Genomic DNA, 15,104 nt, shown 5'->3' with positions numbered 1-15,104 from the left:
AGTCCAGATTTTCTTAATCAACACATTTATCCCTGTTATATGTACAAACAGAATGAAAGCACTGGCAGCCAGATGAAAATCTGCCCTGTAGAGCTGAAAATTGAATTTATCTGCTTAATTAGACTGTGATAGGTGTTTACATATCACTGTATTACAATCAAACATTTTCTTGATTCGTTAGTAAACTCTCTCTTCACCAGAAAAAGAAGATGCAGCCCTCCGTTTAAAATCCAAAGAGAAGCTGAACATTTTTTTTTTATTTACTTTGTCAAATAGGTTTGCGCTTGCTAACGGGCAGCTTGGGTGCTGCAAAATTTAAATAAACAAGGCCTGACAATGATGCAGCAAACGTTCATTAGGGTGCAGCCTTCGGTTTTATTACAAGATATGAAGTGGTACTTCTTTCTCTTTATGGATACCATCTGGCTCCTGTACTTTACCTGCTATCTGTAGCAGCTGTTTGAAAGAATATTTCCCAAAATAATCTTTCTCAAAATTCATTGCACAACATGCACTACTATGGTTACTGTTTTGAGGGGGTTGTGAATGTATTTACTGAGGAATTTAAAACAAAATAGCTTGTGTTCACGTGGTGCGACTGAACATTGTAAAGAAAGCAGTCACTTTTACAGTACACTTGCACCATTGAACTACAGTAATACCTGGGTTGGGCTGTTCTGTATTTTAAAGAACAAATCCTTGCAAACTGGCAAATGAAAATATTCACACAAACCACTCGTATTAGAATTTTACCTTAGACAGTATAAACTAATAACTGATTTGTTTTTGAATAAAATCTTCAATGAAAATTTCCAAAAAGCAGAATAAGTCTTTAAAATACAGTGTTTACCCTCAGTTTGAACTGTCTTTTGGGTTTTAATTGCATCTCTATAACAAAAAAGTATAAAGAGCAAATATTTGCAGTTAACTCATTTCACTCAGGTCTTTGTTCAAGTACGTATGAATCAAGGCTACTGTTTTTTCCTGGCAAAAACATTTAAATTCCAAAAACATTTTATGGTAGGCTTGAATAATATATTGGTTTTAACTCTCATTAACTAGGTTAAGAAAATTGCAAGATTTTTTTTAATATACAGAACAATATAAATCCCTACTTGTGTGTGTGTGTGTGTTAATGGCAAATCTGTGATAAATTATTTCATCTTCCTCTAAAATACTGTCAGAAGAAACACTGATTCCTTTCTTTGCGAGACAAAGAGCTTCCCCCAAGTGCTCTGAGGGAACTTGAATTGAATATGTCCTGTTTTCTGATGGTTGGGGGTGGGAGTAAAACATGGTTTCCTTGTCTTTGTAGGTCAAGATATGTTTCCAGATTGCATGTAAGCAATTCGGTATTCAAACTTGATAGCACCGTAGAGCTCGGTTTCTTAAAATTGATTACAGGGGCAGAAATACTGTATTAAAACAGATGAGAAAAATCCAGCTTGGAATTTAAGTTTGAGGCTTGTTTAGCTTAACTTTTCAGTACGGAAGGAGAGAGTAAGAAGACTATAATTTCTGCTAGCTGTTTGGGGAACACCTCTGAATCTGCAATTTCCAGAGTATGCTGCAAGTAATAATGAAGCACAGGTACATAGATTCATCAACTAGCAATTCAGGTTAAAGTCGTTAATGGATGGTTAGATGAAGAACAGGACAGTATGACCATCACCTCACACCAAGAAAAGAATGCACTGGGAAAAACCTGTCATGGATTGGACGAGAAGGCAGTTTAAACACAATTTTGCATTTTAAAAAGCAAAGGTTTTCTTGTTTTGTTGCGCTAGTCTTCCTTGAGTTTGATTTGCTAGAATTTGAGTAAGCATCCTTCCAAAAATTCCACTAAATATTGAAAATAGCAGAAACCATACGTAACGGAAGCATAACATGGTTATTCACCTTTCTTCTCCCGGTGTTGTTATTCTGCTTGTTTTCTGTCTTTGGTTACAGCCTGCAAGTTTCTTGTCTCTTTAATTTGCATGTTGAGTACTATGTGCACTCATGGGAGGAGGACACCATAATCTCTTCTGTCTAGAAGTGCCTCCTGTGTGACAGGTTACAGCCAAACTCTTGTGGTGGATAGAGTAAAAACAGCCAAGCTGGCTTATTTGCTCAAGGTCAGGCAACAAAACCCAAGAGTTCTATTCATATGAGGTTGCATTTGTCCTAATAAACTCTGACAGACTTAAAGCGGTTCTGAGACGATTTAGGATATATCTTACCTCCTCACAGGTTTCTCAGCTTTGCTGTTCATGTATTTTCCATTTCTTTTCCAGAACCTGAGAACAAGCAAGGATAGTAAGAGAACAGGCATTTCTCATCCCTCTAAAATAAAGGTAGAACAGTAATTCAGAAATCTAGTAGAAGCAGAAGGCTTTGAAAATCAGAGAACGAATGTGCCTAGTTGTAATTAATGGCTATCCCCATGTCCCAGTGTTTCATAAACTGCAAATAAAGGGAGGCACAAACTCTGGAACAAGTCAGGAAGGGGACAAGTGGCAAGTGTTAGAACATACTGGAAAGACTGACCGCGTGTAACATGAGATTAAAATTACAAGATAGTGCTTGTGATAAAGAAACCAAGCCATGATTACAGATAAGAAACTAGCAGCTAGCTGTTGTTCGTTAATCGAGAAAGAGTGTTTCAAATGAATACATGTCAGTTCAGAATGGTACAAGCTCTGTCAGTTTTCCAAGTATCCAAAGCATTTGGGAGAATATTCTTGTGTTCACAGACATCAAAGGCCTGCAGAATATAAAGGAGTTCAAGTTCATGCAGAGAATGCTGCAGTCCTCGCAGGACTGAGAATTGTAGCTAAAGGGTCTTCATACTGGCCTCCACACAGTAGAAGTATTCAACTTCTCTAAAAATATCTTGTAGGATAAACGCTCAGAGGAGCCAGACAGAAAATGTGACCTTGAAAATTTCCAGAATGGGATTCCCAGATGGGAGTAACAGTATTTGGCTCCTGTTCCCGGTGCGAGATCTAGAGACGGTGAATGGTGTCTGGAGCAAAAAATGTCTGGGCCACCAGCACCCACGTGAAAGCAAGGAGACTTCCAGGCAGGACGAAGGCGTTTGGCTACCTTACAGACATGCTACAAAACCCCATGTGCGATGTCTTGCACGTAGTCACGTTTCTAACACTGTTGTGCCTGCTCTAGGCTCTAAATGCCTGGCAATTAAAATACCTGCTACAAGTAATGCTGGATACATTGAGACTCAACCTTGGTGAAGGTGCCCCCTGTAGATAGACCCAGGACCTGGGTTGCAGCAGTGACTTCGCCCTCCTCCCAGGTACTTTTCGAGGTGGCTGTGGCCACACCACGAATTCTGTGAGCCAGGGTGCTTGCTTTGGATGCCTGCTGCTAAGGGGAGCACAACACAGGGGTGTTCTGTGATAGGGTAGTGGGTGCAGTAGAAATATTCAAAGGAGAGGCAATGCCAAGTCTTCCTGTCTAACTTGTGTGCTCATAATCAAAATGTCAAGTGAGTTACCTCAAAATACCTTACGTGGGCGATTACCGCAGCAACAGTTGTTTATATCCGTAGTGTTTTATATTGGCGAGTCTTGGTTTCGTTTGGCAGTTAATAGGAACTGTCAGGGCTCATAGTCGGTAAAAAATAAAGCATGTACACACAGCTTCAGTGGTGTAGGGTGGAGAGGGATGGAGAGTTCAGTGTTAGATCGTCCACCCCTTGCTACACCTTCCGTGAAGAACTGCAAAAAATGTCCTGCCTGTGCGACAGCTTTAAACTTGCTTCTAATCTAGTGGCGTAGGATTGTTAATTTCAACCTTTAAGTAAGAAAGGAGTTTAATTTTGAATTCTAAGGGAAGGGAATTTATCATAAAAGTTTATGATCTCTCCTTCAGAGTTTTTATTGGTGGAAATTTAGAAGAGCTGTAGTGCCTAGCAGTGTCGCTCTGATTGTTCCTTCTCAGTGCAGGAGATTGTTCTTCCCATATGTTTCCAACTACGAGAGAGATTTGTGGTCTGATTATTTTCTTTAATAGCTTTTACTAATGGATATTGATTACACATGGCTGATAATGAGCATTCTGGAAAACTATAGCTGGTTATAAACTGTTCTTTGTTCTTAGTGAAAATCACAATGATTTATTTATACAAGTAAAGGCCACAGCGTTTAGTCCTTTCAGATACACAACTCAGATGAGTTTTCAGTGCACGATATTGAGGAAGTAATTTCAAATTAGCACTTCGCTAAGGTTTCCATAGATACTCCCCTGAATTGGCTTATCTGTAATCATAAACTGCCTAAATCTGGGGTGTTCTTTCTTCTGCATTCTTCAGGATTTGTGCTTTATTTTGTTCTTCAGTGATGTGTTCTTCAAGAATCCCCGGAGTGTGGATCTGCATGGTTTATATTGTGCAAACCAAAGCAAGAGATGGGCTTAGTATACTTCCTAAAAATGTCTGAAGGCTGCTGAGGTAGCAGAGGGCCTTGGTCCTGCAGCCACGTCTTTCTGAGTTGTGGTGCAGCTGCATTTGGGCTACTGCACATGGCAGGCTCGTCTGCCTGGAGCGTGCTTCTGTGGGGTTAAGCTTTTTAATACTTCTGTTTCAACAGCTTTTTAAAAACAAATGCATTTGGGTATATGGCTATGCAGAATTCCATCCAGTGTGAGTTCCTTCAGAGGAGGCCATCTCAGGTTGGGTAAGACCGTAGTTACGATCCAGTTTCTGAAGGCATGCCTGTTTTCTGCTGTCAGTCCTTAGTAACAATCTTCCATTTCTTCCACTTAAAAATCCAAATTACGTATAGACTGGCTCTGAACCTTCCCCTTCATGCTGAGGAGCACAGCCCTGTGGTACATCGTGGGGCTTTGCAGCATTTGCCACAGAACACAGAGGAAGGCCACCCTGTGACAGGAGATTCAGCTTTATTTGTGCCGTAATCTTCTTCCCCGTGTTCCTCCTTTGGTAATACAAAGTTGTCGCTTTCTCTGCAGATGAGCGGGTTTTCACCAGGGGTTGGAGGAGATGGAGGGAAGGTGGTAAAATTCAGTCTTTAATACCAATTTCTAAGATATTCAGTCTGAAATAGCAGGTGGCTATTATCCCTTATAGCCAAGCGCAGTCAGTGCCCATTTACATGTCATTTTAACTGCTGCTCTGATGTTTCCAGTGTTTAAGAAAGCTGAAAAATTGTGATTTTAATGCTCCATATTTTCCTTTCTTATGTAGGTTGACAATTTAATCTCTCCAGGTAGAAGTTAAAATAGTTGTTGCTCCTTTCAAAAGGCCTCCTTCAATCACATCTGTCTTGCTTTCTTGGAGGTTGTCATGTGGTCCTCATACTGATGGCAGAGGAGGGGAAAAAGTATAATTATACCCAGGTGCATTTGGTTACATTGCATTTTTTTCTGGAACAGATCTTGATTCAGTAGTGAATTTGGCTCTAAATGTTATTTAATATAGTATATGCTAAAGCTTAAATAAAATGGTATGTAGAAATAAGGCACAGCTGACATTTGTAGTGGTATGCAGCTTTTGAAAGTGAGACAACCCGTTGCTAGATTTTTCAATAGCTTGGCTTCAGAGAATGCTTTAGAGGGTTTGGGTTTTAATTCTCATTGTATTTAACGTTCAGGGTATTTATTTCCTCTATGTAGATGTTTGTTTTAGCTGGTGTTTTTAAAAGTCTAGTTGATGTTTCCTTAAGCTCCTTTTTTTGTTGTTTTGAATTACTAGTCATAAAAAAATCAGCAACATCAAAGCCTTCTGTCCACTTAAAACTGTGAATGTGTAAATGTACAACAGGCTTATGCTAATTTCATATTCTTCTTTAAAGTATGAAAGCTCAATTATTTTTCTTTCAAAGGTGTTTTTAAAACAAATACATTTTCTGTTATGACTTCTAATGGGTTTTATATTGAATATACAGCTGGGAAGTAGCTCAGCAGGTGGCAAATGACATTTTAAAAAATTCTAAAAGGGAAAGATCTTTTGTATCTGCAAAGCAGCAAAATATAGATACACATACCACCAAAATGTGCTGCCATAGCTACTGCTACTAGCTGAAGTAGAGCCAGAGGGTGTGTCATCTTATGTGCTTAGGGAGGCATTTTTTTTTTTTTTTCCTTGAGAAAATTAAATTGGGAGTCATCGAACAGCAGGAAGGAAGAAGGTAAGTAGGGCAGATCCCAGTCCACCTGCACGTGCAACATCTACATCAACTTCTAAGAACATTTTAATCCTCACTTGTTCTGTTGAGGTGAACAATTGCGGTACTTTGCATAGCGTAGTGTTCCTCTGGCCCTGGAGCCATGCTGGCACTAGGGGAAGGTTCGGTTTTGAGGCTGCATCGTTTCATTTGACTTAAAGATCAGGAAAGCAGGTTTAGGATGCATGGCTGTGTGTAGTTGTAGTAGTTAACACTCCTGCCTCTCCCCAGGCCTCTCCTACGTAGGAGAGAACAGTTATTCAGGTACAGTAAAAACTGCAGCTGCATGTGTACTACTGGTAACACTTCCTTTTTGTTGGAAATTTGAAATAGCGAATGCCTTGTAATTTCTAAGTAGTCATTTGATGTTTTAAACCTTTGTGCTAACGGAAGGCTTGATGAGATAATAACTTGCCAAGGAACCTTTTGGAGTCAAAATCATGGCTTTAATTATAGCTTGGCTCATGCGTGAACAACTTTACAGCCTTTTAGACTCTGACAAGCATTTGTCTGTTACCAGTCAGCTATCAGGTTTGGCACAACAGACTGTGTTTGATCAAGAGGCATTTGAGTAATACCAGAAATATTTAGAGAAGAAGATTAAGGGACATCAGCAAGACTGTGTGGGAAGTCCCTACTCTGCTTTACTGCGATGGTTTTGTTCTCTTTTCATCATCCCCTTTTCTAAATGGGGTGGGGGGAGAAATCTGCCTTGCTGTGTCTGGCTTCGATTAGCATCTCTCTGGTGGAAGTCAAATGAATAGACTGCAGCAGTCTTGACACTGCTTCACTGAACTGAAAATTTCAGGACTTTCTGTTCTGTAATTAAAAAAAATAGAAATATATTTATATGTTTTGAGTCACAAGAAAGGAGCTGGGAAAGGGAGGGGGAAAACCTCCCCATAATTTCACCTTGCCCAGACCTCTTGGGAGTGTAATGCTGGGAATAAGACAAGGGTAATTAAGGACAGGTCACTTCAGTGCCAGATCATATTTTGCTAAAGCAATCGCATTACGCTCCTCAAGGAATTGGTAACACTTTCTGGACATTCTCCTGGTTTGCAGTAGTGGAGCTTTGAAGAAATCAAGTTTGAGCCACAGGTAGACAAGAAAGCAGAAAGGTAATTTGTGATATAAGCAAACTTGCACTTTTTCACCTCAGATGTCACGAGTGTGTTTGAAAACTGGAGGGGAACCCCACAGCCCTCAGGCCTCCCAGTAATCTTTAGTTTGTGCTTTGCTCCCACCCCCAAGTGAAGAAAATCAGTCTCTGATAATCTAGAGCAGCAGGGCACGGGGTTAGCAGCGAAGCTGTGAGCTGTTCGTTTCGGGAGCCGTGCCCACGCCTGGGAGCTGCTGTCCCCTTCCATGAGAGGGGAGGACCATTATGCCCACAAGGTTTATCTTTGTCTTTTCAGACTTCCTAGGGCCATTCCAGTCCGTGTGGCCCCCAGCGCTGCTAGTGAACTGAATGCCGTCGGGCCCTCGTCCTGCCTCCGCCTCGCTGCGGTGGGTGGGTTGGCTTTGCTGTGTAAGGTCCCCCCAGCTGGAAGGAGGGCAGGCACTAGGCTGCCTGGTTTGGGAGAAACCCCTCACACGCGACTTTGCCGTTGTGCTCCACAGTACGAGAGAGACTGTGATGAACTTGAGAGCAGGGTCCGCAGAGATTTGAGAGGATCGATTCCCACTCAGTGGCCCTAAACTCAAAACCTTCTGCTATGCTAAGCCACCTTGCAGTTGTAGTTTGTGCCGGTTTTATATGAATATTTCTGTGTTATTGTTTAATCTCCATACGTATTCAAAATTCTGACTTTTTCTTTCCCTTTTTTTCTCTTTCCAAGCAAATAGAATTAGGAATATAAGCCGAATCCTGCTATTTGAAGACAGGGAGGGCAGAATTTGGGACCTGATATAAGCACAGCTGACAAATCTGCATGTGAATGCAGTTTTTTCCCTGGTCTGCTTTATATTACTTAATGATGATAAATGTCCCTTAAAGTCAGGGGCTTTTCCATTTTGATGTTAAAAGGAACTTCTCTGCTGATACTTTGCTTTTATGAAAAAGCTCTATTTTACAGATATGGCCATTGTAAATTCCAGCTGGTAGCTATGAATATTTATTGTTCTACCCATACACATAATTGGTCTTCTATGTGCAGTAAATATGCATCTACATGTAGAGACATTAATTTTACAAATTGTTCATGATGTGCTGTGCAAGTTAAGTAGCTTTCAAGCTCAGTGAAAATGACTGTAGATGAAACAGTTTGCAGGTATTCATATAGCTTCTCCCACAGAGTTCCCAGTAACACTCAGTTCCTTTGTTTAATTGTTTATAGATTAATTTTTATGGTGAAAATGATTACATAAAGGCCACTTGCTATAGAGAAAATAGTAATAAACCACTATTTATAGAATGTTTACATCAGGAATTGGAGTAGGTTAAAGTAGAATTGGGAAAGATGCTTGTTTTCAACAATGCTGTTCAGTCACCGCTGGAAATTTATTTGGACTCCATGTGTAAAGTAACAAACTATGAAGTTCAAGTACTCCTCAAATGGCATTAATAGTCATTTTAGTAACGGTCATTTTAGTGCGCTCCTGCTGTTCCCCTCAGACTCCCTTTCCAGCCTAAAAGTTAGAACCATTGTGGTCTCTGTAAGTAGAGACAAAAGTAATTTCACTGCATTTTGTCTACTCACTATGGAAGGACATCTTACTGATCTTTACACATGAGGATTTTTGTATCAGGCTTCATACTTTCATTATCCGAGGATGCTGTTCATTATACTATACCTTGAAAGGCATGAATGTAAGTGCTGAGTGTGGGATTCTAAGAACCCCAGTGAAGAACAATTGTGGTTTTCTACAGGTTTGATTGAAGCTCCTAGTTAAAAGAGTGTATAAGCAAGCAACTGCAAAATTATTGTTCTGCTAGTATGAGCTGGACACAAAGGATTCATGTTCTGTAGATGGAAACAGGATTGCTAAAGATTGATATATTTCATTGCAGATGTGACGAATATGTCACACAGCTGGATGAAATGCAGCGGCAGCTTGCAGCGGCTGAGGATGAGAAGAAGACCCTGAACTCCTTGCTTCGGATGGCTATCCAGCAGAAACTGGCATTGACCCAGCGCCTGGAACATTTGGAGCTAGACCACGAGCAGTCCAAAAGGGTGCGCACAAAATCTGCTTCCAAAGCCAAGAGCAGTAACCCTAGTGTAAGTCATATTCGATCTTGTGGAGACAGGTCCGAAGGATCTGTCCTTAACAACCAGGTCTTTTGTAGTGAGAAATATAAAATCTATTGTGACTAGGACAGGTGTGTAGAAAAATCATGTTATGCATCTTACTTTATGCTGTAACTGTCAGCATAAATCCCCACTGTCTAATGTCGCAGTGAGTTGACTTGTATTAGTATGTTGTTGAACCAGGTAATACAAATTGTATTATGGTGGTCTTAACTGTAACTAATTCGTAAGTATGGGGATGCTATTAACAAGTTAATAGTGGAAAGGAATTGGCTTTTTCCACAATTAACATGTATGGGTTTTGCTGTTTATGGTAAGTGTTTAAAGAGTACACCTGATGTAGTATATCTGGTGCTGCTAATTGTAGGTTGTATAGCACAAATGTGATCCTTTCTCCAGGGTTGCGGCATACTTCAATAAATGCTTTCATAGGCAGAAACAAACAGAAAACCTTCCTTGTTACTGTGGCTTAAGAAGTGGTGAAAAGCAAATGTTAAAATTGAAGATATGTCTTGAAAATGCAGAGCATTTTGAAACTGGAACCAAACTTAGTTTGCTCATTGTGGCAGATATTAAGAACTTGCTGTCAAATCACCACTGACCAAAGGCCTAAAGCTTTTATAGGCTATAAAAGCTAGAAAAAAAACCTTGGTAGGCTACATAATTTACAGTTTGCTTCCCTCTTTTCAGAGGGTTAATCAGAAGAAACTTGCACATTCGTATAAAAAATATGCAATATTTACCCATCTGTTATAAAACTTAAAATTTTAAAAATTGGGATCCTACCTGGTAGACAGTTCCATTTTAAGAAGTTATGCTGTGGAAAAGTGTCATGTCCTGAAGGGGTCTTTGTGGTCTCATGTTGCTCCTTGCAAGCATAACACTCTGGAAAGAATCTGTTTTATATATTACTGTAGCCACACAACATGTATGTGTAGAGTTAATGTGACTATGGTCTAGTATTGTCAGTCACAAAACATTTTTTCCTCAGCTTTCAGTATTAACCTAAATAGGATAGTATTTCAGAGCTCTGATCATTTTTTTTAAATACACAGAAGATACTGCATTCCTTATGCAAGCACACGTTTTACAGGGCTCTACATTATAGGCACAGGGAATCGAACCAGATCGTCCTGCTAATAATTATTTATGAAGTAGTTTAGTATACATGTTAATCTTTAAAAACAAGTAAACCTTTGTCTGCTATCGAACTTTTAAGGGGCCTTTTTAGCCACTTAATTACAATAATGTTTGATAATATGAAAGTGTACTTCATAATTGGTGCCTACTTAAGAGAAAAAGATTGAAAATAATTGCTTCTAAAATTGTGGAAAATTTGTGGAGCACAACAAGGCACGCTTTTTTTCTTGAAACCGGAGTTTTAAAGTGCCTAGCCTCAAACTTTATTTTAATGTAAAGCCCTGTTCATTTTGTACTCTTTCAAATAATTTTGTATGCCTATAGTATTACTAAAAGCAATGCGAGACTGCACGGTTGTCTGCTTGATAGTGATGTTTTATAAAGCCATTCTAATATTCCTGATGTGGTACTGCCTCATCTCACTACCATTTCTTATAGATGATCAGCAGCTTGCTTCCTGTGCATTGCCGCTCTGCCTATAAGTAGTCAGGAGATATCACAGTACTAATATAAGGTAATAAGGAGCACAGCTTATTTTTCCCAGTGAGGGGAAACCGCATGGGATTTTGGCTTCCCAGATATTAGTGGCGGGGTGGGAGAAAACTTCTAAATTCGTACAGTGAGACTTCGGACAAATGGAATGCAGAAACCTTGCTACAAAGCTGGGAAACATCAGGACGCCACAGTCCAGTGCCAGAATTGCATTTACCACTGCTAAGAGGAGGGAAAAAAAAACCCCAGCGATTTAAGTCTAATATGTTGCTCAAACATCACTGCTTGAGAAGTTTAAGCAAATAGTAATTCTGGCTTTAGAAACTAGGCCCTGTGCATCTGTTATTACTTTTTTTAGAAAACACTGAATTCTCCTGAATTTGAGCTTTAATATTGCTAAATAGCAGGTTTGATATTTTAGAAGCAAGTCATCTTTTAACAGTTTTCAATCCTGCTTTTCTCTTCTTTGCTGCACAATCTTCCAAAAGGCCTTTATTCTTCTCATTCCTGCATTAGAGTATAATTTTAAAATACTTTGTAAAAGCAGGCATTTGAGTGCTAACTTTCTCTGCTCCAATAGAAACAGTTACAATTTTGCTTCCACTATGGTAGGGAGCTTTAATGCAGTTTTCACTGCTTCCGTGTCTCTAATGGCAGTATTTTTGCAAAATACTAATGGCAAAATGGTAAACTGGAGAAACTGATAATTGAATGCATTGTTAGGGTTTTTTTTTCAAATTAACTGGAACTTTCTGTAAAGAATTCAATGTTATTGGACAGTGACTATTACTATCAGTCTTGGCTCACACTTTCAGCTCCAAGTATGAACAATTTTGCTATTGACCTGATAGTCTTAGTAGTAGTTTCCATCTTCATTCATTTCTGTGAATCTTTAAAAAAACAAAAAAGCCAACCTGACTGCTATTGGAGCTTGTCAAGGTTACGCTTTAAGTTCTTGTAGCACCTGTTATAAAAAGAAATGAGGAATGGTGGTAAGGTGAGTTGATCCTGCTGTTTGTATTTTTAGATAATATTTAAGACTGAGTCTTGTAATTTTTGATTAATAATTTCTTGAAACGTATGTTTGCTGTAAGTCTTTCATATCACTTTCAATGGGTTGGGATAAAGCATGGAAAATTCCTTAAGCCATCACCTACCTCTGCAAGCAGGCTCTTCTGAATGATATTCTTTGCATTGGCCTGCATGATATACTGACCTGCATGTTTCTGGAGAACCTAAAGCTTCACTGAAAATGTTTCTTGCACATTCATTGCTGTTAACTTGTGATTAAACAGCAAAGCTTTATTCAGTACTTGTAAGAAACCTTCTTTCTGCAAAGCTATGCTTCCAGGCTGAACCCATAAGCATTGTTCCGTTGGCTTGGGAAGCATCTGCGAGCTAAAACGGCTGCTTCTACCCCAGTAAGCTAACAGACACCCTCAACCAACTAACCTGCTTTTGCAGCACACTGGTTTAAGTTTTCAGTTCTTTAATTGAGAAGTAAACACTTTTTTTTTTTCTTTTCTAATGCTATTTTATTTTTCCATTTTTCAGCTGTAGAGTAGTCCCTGGAGAAGGCCTTTCCAACAGTGCAACAGCATTTCTTAGCCTCTGTCATTATAGTTCAAAGTGGTAGCCCATTGCACAAAGAATGGAAACCACTGACCCGATCCTAACTTTTGAAAACATCTTTTCCTATATACTACCTGAAACTTCCCTTTTATGTCTGAAGCTATAAAACAAACGAGCTTTACCTGTAAGTGCTGCTGCAGTAAGAAAACTTACAAGTGCTGAAGAAACCTACTTCAAATGTAATGATCACCATATTAGTTTATGATCTACTAGAAATGTTTGGATGGGGGGAATTTCTTATTTGGATGGGGGGGGAATTTCTTATTTCATTGCAGATGCTAATTTTTTTTATCCGATTGTTAAACCTGTGCACTTTTGATATTTTTCTTTAGCTTCTTTAATTCCTTATGTAGAAGAGTTCATGTAAATGCAGTGGTTTGCGCTTATAGTCTCTCTCCAGTTTGGGGTTGTGATTTTTGAATTCTACATCAGCATGTGGCAGAGATTTTTTGGGAGGCTTTAGATTGTGATTAGAAAAGAGTTTCAAGAAAAACCAGGAGCTCTGCTAAACTGTGTGCTGTGCTTCAGCAGCTTTTTTATTATTATAAAATGTTAAGCTTTATATGTTTAAATTACTGATTTTTGGTTCTTTTAACTGCCATGTTCATTAAGAAATCCAGGGTATTCAAATTCTGGGGTTTTTTTCATATTGTATTATTATTCTTAGGAATAGTTCAATGTAACAAGAAGAAAACTTGACTTTGCTCTGGTTAAAACAGTAATAGGCACTTGAAAAATATTAAAGAAGTAGTATTACCTATAAATTCCAGAATTCCTGGGTTTTGGGAAGTTGAAGTATTATTGATTAACAGAATTTTATACAACTATACCAGTTAAATTCCAAATTGGAATTGTTTTGTTACTTTTTCATTTTATTGTGCCAAATTATGGTACATTTAGAAAGAAAAATTCTAAAGTTGTCAATGATAGGGTGTTATATATCAGCGCCTTTCTGTCATTAATTATTGCCAGTAGTGCCTTTAATCATTTTAAGGGAGACTCTTAGAATAGTTTAGTCTAAGTCCTGTAACTTAGAAGAAATGGAACGGCTGGTTTGGAATTTATTAAAGATATGGAGCAATAAGTGCAAAGTGAACTCCCCTTTCGCACATTTTTAATGGGTAGTCTTACTATAGAGATTATATATTCAAGGAATTGTAAAAAATTCTGTTAGTCAATGATATTTCATCATGGAAATCCTTGCAAATTCAGGGGTATAGAGGAAAAAAAGAAACAACAAACGAACAAACAAAACACCACAAAAAAACCGTAAACAAACCCGAATACGCTTTGGGAACTAAATGGACTCATGTTGAACAAATGAGCAAGATGTATTAACACATTTGTGGTAACAGTACAGAGAATGTATCAGGAATATTGATGTTATGTTAGCTTTGTATGGTGGTGGATGCAGGTAACCATAGTATTGATTGCAAATGTGAACAACAACACATGGATATATTCTCTTGCATGTTGTATCTAATCATGGAAATTTCAGGAAACAGAAACAGAAGTGCATCAACAAACTGTACCTGTCTCTACTGTTTGTTGAGGCTCACACGAATGATTAAATTGGTACTTGATGTGAGGGAGCCTTCTCACTCCTCAAAAAAAGTACAAATTAAAATAATATTGACAGCGGAGAAAAGATTTCTGTTTGCTGGAAAAAGCGTTATTATTCCTAGATGTGGGGGACTTATATTTCCATCTCCTATTACAGTATTGATTCATAAGAAATATTGTTGCATTTAAAATTACTACATTTGTATGTGGGTATTTATTTGAAATGATGTCAAAGTACTGTATTATTATGTTTAATGTGCATTACCTTTTAGTGGTGGATTGGTCTCCATTTAACGTCATATGCATGTATTCTTGCCAAGTAACCTTTACACAGATCTGGGGTGGGGGCGGGGGGGGCGGGAATTAAAGAGAAAATGTGGAAACTTCTTAAAAGCATAACTGTGTGTTAATTGGATAACCTTAGGAACTATAGAGGACAAAATGTTACTTCCAAATTAATTAAAAAAAAGTGTTTAATGTAGGAAACAATCTGCCTGCGTAAAGGTAGTCACATTGGCAGTATCAATAAAAGAGAAAAGGAATCATGTTTTCTGCTTGTTGTTTTTGTATTTTAAGAAAGGCACCGTTTTAGTTAGTCTTCCTGAGCTCTTTTTGGATTGGGGCTGAACAGATATTAACTTTTATCTGAGAGAAAGTGAAAACTTAAAACTACATTTGCTGCAGTACTAGAAAATGGATTATTTGTGCTCCTGTTCGGGGAGCGCCACCCCCTCTGCTGTTCCATGAGATGTCCCTGGAGCCTTGATCAGACTGGTTCAGTGTGTCTCACCGGACAGGCATGCAAACAGCTGTACTAGCGCAGGAAACTGGAGGG

The 15,104-nt window shown here is 38.7% G+C and overlaps 1 protein-coding gene across 8 annotated transcripts in view; it reads left to right on the top strand.

Annotated features, from left to right (window-relative positions):
- The window catches only part of BICD2 (BICD cargo adaptor 2), a 96,587-nt gene extending 81,771 nt beyond the window's left edge, over positions 1-14,816 (top strand). The window contains exons 7-9 of one of the 8 annotated variants that reach the window (XM_080386255.1): positions 9,202-9,367; positions 11,021-11,096; positions 12,629-14,816. In XM_080386255.1, coding sequence (XP_080242381.1) covers positions 9,202-9,367; positions 11,021-11,068 — 214 coding nt within the window. In that variant the 3' untranslated portion in view covers positions 11,069-11,096; positions 12,629-14,816. Of the gene's footprint in view, positions 1-9,201 lie in introns of all 8 variants that reach the window. The other 7 variants (XM_080386252.1, XR_013927939.1, XM_080386254.1 and 4 more) reach the window with 7 other exon arrangements.
- Positions 14,817-15,104: the final 288 nt, after the last annotated feature.

This window comes from Falco punctatus, assembly GCF_963210335.1.
Source record: "Falco punctatus genome assembly, chromosome: 4".
In the NCBI taxonomy this organism is placed as follows: Eukaryota; Metazoa; Chordata; class Aves; order Falconiformes; family Falconidae; genus Falco; species Falco punctatus.
Note: the sequence above shows the minus strand (reverse complement) of the source record. Positions and strands in the feature narration are given on the sequence as shown.